The following is an 11,640-nucleotide window of genomic DNA, read 5'->3' on the forward strand; positions in this document are numbered from 1 at the left end:
TGTATATATATATATAATATTATATATTATATATTATATATATTGTTGTCCTTTGCAGGAAAAGTTACATGAAGGGCATGAGATAGCCTTATCCGTGTTGTCTTACATTGGTGGAACGCTGTCAATCATCGGATGTCTCTTGTCAATCTTCATTTTTGAATTCTTCAAGTATGTACGCACAGTTTCATTTCAACTAAGGGATTTTATACAATTTTGGATTTGATATAGGCCTAGTTGATAGAGTTAAGCTAAAGTGCTAACATCTACCCAAAATATGAAAAAATTAAATAATAAGCATTTGGAGTTCATATTTGGTCCAAACATCGATCACAGTAAACCAAAATTTTTCGAGGGCATATTTGAGGTCAAAGGTCACATAATTTGCATATTAATAGCATTTTAGACAAAAAAATATGTAAAAGATCTGACAGTTTTTCTCCTTCTTGGGTTTTTTTTAATTCTTTTTCACATATGTAAATATATGATACAGAATTATGGTAGCAAAGAGAAAATTACAAATACTCTCATAGCTTATGAAATATAATCTTTTAATAAAAATAATTTGTTTTCTAGAAAAATCGCATATTTATTTCTAAAGTGGCCTACACAAATTATATACATAAAAGCAAACTAATGTGGAAATTTAACTCTGTTTGTTCAAGGCATTACAGAGGTATGAGGTCAGAAAGTCAAAATTTTACGAACCTGAGAAAGTCAAGGTCAAAGTTTGTATTTTATAAGGTCAATGCTTGTACTTTATTGTGATTACTGAATATATTATATTTCATTTTTCTAATGATTGAAAAAAATATCATTCTAAAAGTTTTCAAGGTAGTTAGTATAGGCCTAATAGTTAAAAATACCAAATCCATCAAAATATAAAAATTGTTGGAGATTTTGCTAAAATTAACAAATTATGGGGTAGAGGTAAGCCTGAGGTTTCCATACAATCACTACACACTATCGCCAACAGCTGTCGGTGATGGTGATTGATCGGTCAGATCGGGGACTGATACACAGTACAACAATTGCTCTGAAAAAACTGTAGCGACATATTGTAGGGATTTTAAGAAAACCAGGCTTATGTTAAGGTAAATATTACTGCTATTGAGAGTGTGAGACCATGCTTAATTCCAGGTTCTCACTAATGTTTAGATTCTCTGCTGTAAACACATGGAATTGGAATTGTTTTACTTGATCCTATGTTTGAACCCTTGGCAGGGTCGGTAAAACCCGCAGAGCCAGAAGATTTTTGTGCTTTATGGTAGGGGTGGCACCACCGAGTGCCGGGGGTCAGGGCCCCCTCAAAGGGAGAATAACCAGAAAAAATCATATGTATTTTATACATATTAGTAGACTCTAAAATTGATTAAATAAGCCTTTGAAACCCCTAAATTGTCATATTTTTCGGGGGCATCGCCCCTGGAACACTTTCGGGAGATTTTGAGCGACGCCGACCACGCCCACTTATTTCGTCGGGGACATCGCCCCCCCCCCCCCACCACCCTTTCCGGGAAAATCATGGCGCCACCCTTGCTTTATGGGCCTAAATAATGCTATACGATTGTAATATGCAAACAACAGAGGGTCAAAAACAACATTCATGTTATCAACACATAATATGCTACTTCTTGAAAATAGATTGAAGTCGGATCGTATCAGAGTGCATGAGAATCTTTCCGGGGCCATAGCTGCTAGTCTTGTAGTCTTTCTTGTGGGAATTGACAGGACAGAGAACGTCGTAAGTAAATCTTTGATTTGAAAAAAATATGGATAAGGGGGGTATAATTTGTATCCATTTTTTCCTTTCTTTATTTAGGGCCATTTTTGATGTATCGACTTGTAATTATAGCAGTTATTTTACACTGTAATGTATTTCACCTGTAATGTAAACCTGTTGTGTTTTCTTTACATCACGATTGAAATCGTTGTGTTGTAGTAGGCCTATGGTTAAGTTTGATGTTGTAATACTGTTAATACTATACTGTAAAAACATTTATTGTTACTACAGTTACTGTTAGTACAGTTATTGTTACTACAATATTTATTATTTTACATTGATTTTAAATTAAATGGAATGTATGCTTTGTTAATAGTTTTACAATTTTATTTTAAAATAATGTATTTTTTGGCGATTATTCGATACGTAACTTTTTAATATCTTTAATATTTTTGATTAAAAAGAAATTGAGATTAAATGATATGTATGCTTTGTTGATAGTTTTACAATTTCATTGTAAAATAATGTATTTTTGGAATTTGTTCAATACGTTACTGTTTAAAATTCTTAATATTTTATGCTTTGTTGATGTTTTACCATTTTATTGGAGATCTTGATTCTTAAATTTTTGAAATATTTGTCTGTATTACCTAAATTGTATATTGTTTAATGTGGACTATATTTTCATTGTAATTATTGTGCAGGACCATTGTTAGAAACAGGCATTAACATCTGCCTGAAAATGTATCCTGGGTAAAAATGTTTTAGATAAAAATAAAATAAAAAATAAATACAGTCACAGTTACGTTACTGTTACCACCTTAATACCATTTAAAAAAATCATTATTATCATTTAACAGTATGTCTGTAAGTCGTTCGCAATTCTTCTGCACTTCCTCTTGACGGCGATGTTCATGTGGATGTTGGTGGAGGGTATCCATTTGTATTTGGCATTAGTCAAAGTTTTTGGAACATCCAGCCACATCAAAAAATATCTTGTCCTAGGATGGGGTAAGTTCGACTTCTATAAATGATAATTCCACTGACAATGAACATTCATTATAATTATATTTACTTTATGAAATGAAAAAAAAACTTGGTTTCAGTTCCCATATGACATTCTGTGACGCTGCATTACGCTTATTCCGTACTCTGAACACACCATTTGCACATTAAATGTCAAACCATGCGTTTTATTCTTGAAAATGTTCTAATAAAGAACGAAACGTAGAATCAATTATGGCCTCACGTCTGTCATTTTTTGGAGTCACCATACTAATATTATACGTTTAAAGCATAACCCAAAAGTCGTTTAAAAGCATATTTACTAGCTCGCACTTTGTGAACAAATAAATGTACGATGCATTACTTTTGTCAACTCATGTCTTGTAATGGCTACTATTTAAAATTATATTACTTCAATTAGTTAGATCCTAAAATACCAACATTTGGGCGGCATGATATGACGTTATTCAATGCATATTTAATGTTTTTCGGACAGGTGTTCCGCTGGTAGTGGTCGGAATCTCTGTCGGTGTATTCTTTGACAATTATGGGTCTGATACTAAGTAAGTTTATGCTTATTTTTATGTCTCTATAACCCCATAGGCATATAATAAGTCTGATGGCTTTATGTCACGTGTACCAGACTGAATCATGTGAACTTTAATCAGTACAAAACATCATTCGAGTTTCACTACAGTCTTCAGAACATTTAGTTGGTTATCCATTGCCGCACACTGAATAATATCAAAACCATAAATAAGAAACTCGAATACAAACCAGTCTGAATGCGGACCAGTGTTTTAGAGGACATAAGGAGTGTGTTGGGGTTTTTCTTTTCAAAAAAAATCAAAAGCATTCACGCGTTTAGCTTATACAAAAATACATATAATTGTGCTGCTCGCTGTTTTTAGAATTCTTGATCCAAAAGTGAATCCTGGTTGGTAGCCTAATAAATGTCGGAAACCTTAGAATCGAAAAGTAACAAACCCAAGAATAATTTCATACGTTTTTATATTTTTTTAGGTGTTGGTTATCAACTGAAATGCTTCTCATTGTATTTGTTCCAACCGTTGCTCTCGTGGTCATTGTAAGTTATATCAGAAGTAATTTTATGTTCCTCGGTATTTTGTAGATTAACCCGGGGGGAGGCGGATTGGCGCAGCGTGATCTGTTTGATTTCCAGACCTCGAGGTCTAATCTCGTCCAGCAATGCATAGATATCCCAGCTTGCATCGTAGTAAAAGTGGCTTATTGTTATGTTTCAGCCTTAGATGCAGGTAGGCTCTGGCCGATGGTATGAAATTTATTTGATTAGCTAATTTGAAAACTCTTGGATAGGGACACCTGAATTAACTATTGTTCTTTATTGCACTATATACAAAAAAAAAGCTGATATATGCTGTATCTTTTAAAAAGGATGGCTACATGAAGTGGGCCATGTTTAATATGATGAATAGCAAAGTAGCTATCAAAGAATTATGTAGCCAGTCGAGTGGGTAAGGCAGGGGACCGTAACCTATCGCAAAACATCGGCAGGCTCGCTCATGTTTCTGGTGGTGTAACAAGTCTTTTCAGATAAGAACTGTAGTGCACATCAACTCTAGGTGAATACCTGGGGATTCCGGTGGTCTAGTTCATTCCCTGCCGTGGACTTGCCTTGTGGCTGGCCCTGAAATTTGGGACTCTTATGGGAGCAAGTTTCTGAAATTAGTTAAGGCCAACTCAGACAGCGTCCGCCGACGCAGCCCGACCCGATTTATCGTCGGGGACAGTCTTAAGCCGTCGTGAAAAATATTAAACATGTTTAATATTCTACGCGTACTGCCCCCGATGCAAACATCGCGTCTGCGTTTAACTCACACAGACCCGACGCGACAACAAATCGCGTCGGGCTGCGTCGTACGACGCTGTCTGAGTTGGCCTTAAGTCTAATGAGTCCATACCAACTATGTAAATCGATGAGAATTATGTTATCTCCAGTCTATGGAAGTAGGCCTGTAATTTTGGTCTGCTGTTGTCATTCAATGAGCTTGACCAACACTATTTAATATACGCTTAGATGTTGTTGCGACTGTTTCCTTAAATTATACCTCTGTTCTTATCTACAGCTGAATACTGCCGTGTTGATCATTGTTGTCCGCGTGATGCTGCACTCTCTTTCTGCTAAAGACAAGATCAAGGGTAACAGTCAAGATCAGGAAACGTCACAAATCAAGTAAGTTTCAAATGTCTTCAAAGAGATTCCATATGGTTTATTCGCGTCGGCGATTAGTTATACAAACATTATGAATGCGTCTTTCACGACAGAGTTCTACCATTATATTTTTTATAACCATTTCAAATAAAATCATCCTGAACTCTTCGTCAGTAATTGGCAATTATTCAGTACGTATTATACGCATCTTGATCTTGATATTTGAAATCATTTACCTTTTACAGAACCAGCTTGAAAGCAGCTCTGGTTCTGCTACCGTTGCTCGGCCTCACTTGGGTTTTTGGTTTCTTGTCAGTGAATAAATATACTATTATATTCACCTATTTATTTGCTATATGTAACTCAATTCAGGTAAGTTTACGAATTTACATTCCGAAGTTGTTGGGTGACAGACATTTCGTGACTTGAAGTTTTCGTAACTCTGTCGCCATTTTGTAACAACATTGTAAGTTACCAAATATCCATTGCAGAATCACGAGAAGTTGCGTTACTATAAGTCCGAATTCAGAAATGTCGACAACCTCAGGAGAGATGTCGATGGGCGGGGTTTAATCTTTCGTTAAAGCTAAATTAACAATTTGAAATGAAGTTTATTTTAGAAGTCAATTTGGAATAAGATAGGATATTATACTTTTTAAAGTGTGTAACTTTATATTAAGGTTGAAATGATTTCTAAAACAAAAACGATATTAAATGCTGTAAATGAATTGACAAATGAATACCCTGTGTGTGTTGTAACGTATTTTCGTTTTCCTTTTATCAACAGGGAGTGATCTTCTTCTTGTTTCATTGCCTAATGAACGTTGAAGTTAGTAAAAAATGTTTATTACTAATTTAGATTTGTATACCCAACCTATAATCTTTGTAACCAATTGCATGTGGTAAATAGAAAAATGCGCTGAATTAATAGGAAATAATGTTACGATCGTATCATAGCCCTTCAACAAAATGTTTATTGTATTTGTCGTTTAAAACTCTTAAACGATGGCGCATACATTGGTCTCTGTGTATCTCTTTGTGCGTTTGTGGGATAACACGTACGTTAGTGGGATAACACTTTTTTTGGAACGAGCACGTATTCATGTCCCTGTTCTGGTCACTTGCTAAGTTCGGTTAGTACTTTGGAGAAAGGTCCACTATCTAATTAAATTGGGTCTACTACAGACGCTTAATCATTTTCACAGGTGAAGAAGGCTTATCAGCGTCGCTACCGTAAGTCAATGGCCACTTCAAGCAGCATGAGTACTACGACAACGTCACGAGTGAACCAACCAGGTTATCGTCGCCCATCAGATCTTGTCAAACGTCGCACGTCTGTCTCCAGCCAAGAGTCGGTTCGTATAGCTTATACAGGTTCGCCTTTTGGAGAGGTGTCGTAGAAATGGATCATGGAGTTTTGAAATTCTACATAACACCTCATTTGGCAAAGTCAAAAATATGCACTGTTTACCCAACTGTAAAACCTTTTACTAATGTTGATATCAATTATGATGGTAGTCGTGATGATGATGGTGGTGCTGCTGCTGAGGATGATGTTGATGACATTATGTGGCTATCTGGCTTCCACAAGTTGTATACCCAAGTTTCATACACAAATAAATAAAATAAATAATATTAAACCTAACTCGTTTCCTATCCTGCTCGATTTTCACTATTCCTTGGTTTATTGTTATAGGTAGGCTAGGCCTATGTTTTTATAAGCCAGATTTGTGTCGAATAACATGAACCGGTCAACCAGACTTTCATGAAAAGTAAAACAAAACGCAAGACGAAAGCAACAGAGTAACAACATTATTGCCCTTAGCCTAGTAATCGGAAAGGTAATTTAAGTTTATTTTTTATGTTTTCATATTTTCTGGTTTATGCTGCAGTACGCATACGACAACCCGGTTGCCGATACAACTTTCGACGGGAAAACAGTGAAACGTAACAACGAGGAGAATGAACTGAAGAAGAAAGCTCTGGTACGTATAACCTCAAATAAATTATATTATTATCTCAATAGAAAAACAAAGTGGCATTACAGATTGGTGGTTTTGAGCGTTAAGTTTGCAAGCGGAGTGAGCAAACAGACGCTGGGGGCCAGGAGGTTTGAGTAGGGCCCCGGTAGGGGTCCATGGGTAAAGGCCCTGATGGCACCCCCTCGCGCTCAGAGCTTATGGCATTTACAACTGTTAACTGCGTTGTCAGAGAACATAGAGTGGTCCATGACTGATATTCTAGGTGTTAGCAACTCTTCTCTTTGAAAATTCAGTACAACTTTTAAAATACTTGTAGAAGCACAATGGAGGTAAACAGAGTTATAAGAACATCAGATGAAACTATATTCGAACTTTCAAAATGTTTTCTGACAAATACTACGCTAATTTAATATAAACACAGTGTAATAAACTCGTAGTTATGTCATCGCGATTGAAGTAATGACGTGGGCATTATTTTAAATTTTCAGAAACCTGACCCTATTAAAGTGAATGATATCAAGATGGGTTTGTCTACAGGAACGTAAGTAGGTGGATTAACGTGATTAGAGTATACAGCATATAATGGCCTATTTTATTTTGTTTGTCATTTGCTTGTGACGCCTGCATTTCTTACGTATTTTTTACCAAGTATCTTTATACATTGTTGCCTGTGTATATAAGTCATAGTTTAAAATGCGCATGCTCATATCAAGGTCAACATATGTTTATGTAGATTGACCTTGGATATGGGCATGCGCAGTTCAGACTACGAAATACCGTAACTTATGATTCTCTGTTGTCGCATTACCTAGATAAATTCAGTCTGCTTTATGAAAATCAAACTGTCTTCCCTCCTTCAAAACCTTCTGATGCACATAAATTAATTGGTTTTTAACAATTTTAGTCATTTATGGGTGCCAAGGTTTGTGCCAAGGTTATCGTCGCTATTGATTCCTTAAAGCTAAATTGCCATTTTTGAAAAAAAAAAAGCTTTAAACATTATTAACTAATATTCATATTTTTTCGGTTATTTGTGAAACGTACCATATCCAGCTGACTGTCGGTGGCAACATAACAGTCTGAACGGATCGTCATTAAAAACGATCCGTTGCGCACATGTTGTGGCATTGTGTTCTCCATAGCATCGCGTCGGCCGACTACCGCCGGGCAGTCAATGCCCAGCTGTAACATTGGGAGTCCGACTCTCATGCACACTACATGGTGTAGGCCTATTGTTCAGGTTTAACTGATATTTATTTTATTATTTATTTGTTTTACAGTATTTATTTCCGTTGAAAATAATTGAATGAATAATGAAATATAAACGTACACCAATATACATCCAAGTTCCTCACTAATTACGTTTTCCGATTTGTTTTATGAACAGGGAGACACCCGATAAGGAGAAGGGCCTTGTTGAGGAGGCAAAGGTTGCTATGGAAACCATCCTTGAGAAGCAAAATAATGCGAATACCATCAGTGGTAATATGGTGTAAAAAGAGACAATAATTTACATATTTAAATCAATTAGATATGGTATTCCATAAAATTACAAAGCACGATGAGGATTAAGGATCCGATATATTTTTAATTGAAAAGTGGATTTAGTCGATGATAACGGATCGATTATATAAATATCTATATTTATCTATAATAGTGTCATGTAATTGTCAGTGGGTTGAAATCGTTGTACAGTAAGTTAATATACTAAGCATTTAAACCTTTTTAAACAGAATCACGAACACTCAGAGTTAGATAATGTATAGTCAATATTTATAACCGTATGCGTTTGAAGGACGTCATGTTTAATCTGTGTTCTATTTTCTCTATGATCTAACCATAAACATGAAACGTCGGACGCAATGACAATGCTTTTAGCTGAATTTGAGGCAAGTCATAATGTGCTTGGGTTTTTTCCAGTTTATTTACTCGTCTCTCACTCTCAGCCTAGTAGTCTAGTTAGGCCCTACTTGTTTGGTTGCGGTGAATGATGATAATAATTGGCCCGTGCTAAATTAATAGTTAAATGGACATGAATACTTTCCATGGAGCAGAAGAGTGTGAACGTGGTACATGACCGTATCAATGTCTAGTAAACATGACGTGACATTTTCCTATGCACATGTACACAACTCTAATAATATTATTAGTACAGTATATTAATTATGATAGTTATGATAGTTATATATAATAACTATCATAACTAATATACTAATAATATTAGTAGTATATTAATTATGATAGTTATTACCGTATATATAATGCGAAACTAGCCATGATAAATAGTTTAGTATGATAAGTAAATAGTATAGTATACAATATTATAATTTTACATCTTGAGAATAATATATTTATTTTAAAATTAAATAGGCAATGTAGCATGTGTTTTTGTTGTACGTTTAACTTGAAAACTATTGCGATATACATATTTCTTGAGGTAACTATTATACATTTTGAAACTAGTGCATATTTAACAAGTATTTTTTTCTTCAACATTGTTTACCAACAATAACATCATTAATCATATACATAATCAATTTGCCAATAGTAAAGCATATGAATGAGAAATATGAAAATTAAAGTCACAAGTTTGTTTAGAACAAAATAATAGTTATTGAAATTAATGGTTTGGATCAGGTCTAGAAGCGTCATATTTCATATTTTAGTTTTCCGTACCGTTTTAATAAGATAACTCTTCTTGTAGCCTGTAATATTTCAGTGTGGTATAGGCCTATAATGGGTGATACGAATGCTGTTTGTCAATAAGTCGGTGAAAATATTGTTTTCAATGGTCGTGCTAGAGCCGAGAAGCTTAATGAATTTTATTCCTTGCTGCTAGAATAAGATGTTGAATTGTTGCGTCATCCAACTTCGTTAGTACAATAATCATTCAGTAGAGTTTAGCTGTAGGTACTATTGCAAATTGCTTTCGTAGGTCTGTCGTACTTTTTAGCTAAGCTCTAGGCTCTAGCTTTTCAATATTTGTTATTGACATTGATAAGTTCAGTAAATGCTTTTTCAGAGATGTACGTTAATTCCATATTTAAAACATTTTTAACAATTGATCATCTTAATCATCCGTATAACAGTCCTGAAACAATTGAGTAAAAACAATGGACCTGTGGAAAGCCCTCCCCGCATTATTTTATTATCTTGGTAGACAAGACAGTGTGAACATTAATGGACTGTAATAAAATCCTACAACCAGACACAGTTTATGTACAGCATGGTCTTTGAAAGTATAAAACAATTGCCCAGCAATATTGAATCTGCTATTTGAGTAGGCATACAGTATAGTATATAGGCTTCTTTTTGTGTAACATTTATGTTGCGCAGCGCCTTGTAAGGCGTCACAGCATGCGCTACAGGAGGCGATCGCGTCACGAAAAAATTCCCTATTTTTTGCTTTTCCATCTTGGGATCTCTGATATAGGCTTAGATATGACATGTGTTATAGCCATGTATGCCCCTATAGTAAGTATTGATTCTGAAGGATATAAGCGTTTAGAAATGCTTGGAGACAAATTATGATTACACAGTTAACTTACACTTCTATAATTACAAATTGTTATGAGAAAAAAAATCCCTGTCAATTAACAGACAGCGAATTTGCTGTATTCTTTTTCATTATTCATTGGCTGGTATTAAGCATTTTTTTGTAGAACCGTCTATAAATCAATGAAAGCTATTTTTACTTTCATCTGATTTTGATCGTTTTAAATAAACTATTCAATTTTTTAATTGGGTAGACAACCTTTAAACAGTACGTCATATAATGTGTATAGAATATTATATAATATAAATGAAATTACATCTATGACTATTATTTTTATTCATATTGAATATGAACAAATTGTTTGCAAGAAATATACATTAAAACAACACATATTGTCTTAATACCTGTGTCTCAGTATTTCAAACGTTTACAGTATATAATTCAGCGTCAGGAGAGCATAGTTAGTAGTGGCCTATTGCTATACTTTACACTATTCAATTAACTGACCAGATTCAACCCTGCTTTTCAACTTTCAAAGATAATGCTGCACGTAAACAGTGTCCATTGGCATACGGATATTATAATTACAATACTATAATACGATAGTTTAATCATTTTTTCACTGTGTCGATCGACTACCAAGAGATTTTGGCCTATTCAACGCGCAGCAAACACTGCTTTTTTCGCGACTCGCGAGGGTGGAAGTTTTGCATAGATATTCATGTTATCAGTTCGCCTAAATTACCTTAAATAGCGCCCTCTATAACTTCTGCCTTAACTGTATGTGGAAAAAACTAATGCGCCCTGCCCCTGGATATTGATGCTAGGTTCCCACAAAACGAGTGTAAAACATATGCGAACATGTACTATGGGAACACGAGTGCTTGGAGACGCGTGCGTATTCATGGCTCCCTTCTGATAGGTCAGTAATGTTACTGACACTGGAAAATGTCCATTTTACCATCTACAGATTTTTATACGTTAGGTTTTCACTCTGGCACTAAGGGTGTATAGAGTATCTGTTTATATTTATTGTTTGTATTTGTATTGTTGAACACAATTATTACAGTTTTGTTTCATTATTTTTTATGCTTTTTTTTATTGTTATTTATGAGGGCAATTATTGTAAGCTTATAATTATTTTTTATTATTATTATGTCTATTATTGATTGAAGGTTGACACGTAGGCTACAATCATGTATGTTTTAACTTTCAATCAATTATATAATTAATAGCATATATG

The 11,640-nt window shown here is 34.7% G+C and overlaps 1 protein-coding gene across 1 annotated transcript in view; it reads left to right on the forward strand.

Annotated features, from left to right (window-relative positions):
- LOC117101702 (adhesion G protein-coupled receptor L4-like) overlaps positions 1-9,590 on the forward strand; it is a 21,513-nt gene extending 11,923 nt beyond the window's left edge. The window contains exons 18-29 of the mRNA XM_033241735.1: positions 46-168; positions 1,642-1,741; positions 2,581-2,731; positions 3,222-3,288; positions 3,749-3,812; positions 4,834-4,940; positions 5,165-5,291; positions 5,707-5,748; positions 6,125-6,274; positions 6,812-6,904; positions 7,390-7,442; positions 8,289-9,590. Coding sequence (XP_033097626.1) covers positions 46-168; positions 1,642-1,741; positions 2,581-2,731; positions 3,222-3,288; positions 3,749-3,812; positions 4,834-4,940; positions 5,165-5,291; positions 5,707-5,748; positions 6,125-6,274; positions 6,812-6,904; positions 7,390-7,442; positions 8,289-8,397 — 1,186 coding nt within the window. The 3' untranslated portion in view covers positions 8,398-9,590. The remainder of the gene's footprint in view (positions 1-45; positions 169-1,641; positions 1,742-2,580; positions 2,732-3,221; positions 3,289-3,748; positions 3,813-4,833; positions 4,941-5,164; positions 5,292-5,706; positions 5,749-6,124; positions 6,275-6,811; positions 6,905-7,389; positions 7,443-8,288) is intronic.
- The last annotated feature ends 2,050 nt before the right edge of the window (positions 9,591-11,640 follow it).

The sequence above is a fragment of the Anneissia japonica genome, unplaced genomic scaffold, assembly GCF_011630105.1.
Source record: "Anneissia japonica isolate Jap-2015-1 unplaced genomic scaffold, ASM1163010v1 scaffold180_len884964_cov147, whole genome shotgun sequence".
NCBI classification, from domain to species: Eukaryota; Metazoa; Echinodermata; class Crinoidea; order Comatulida; family Comatulidae; genus Anneissia; species Anneissia japonica.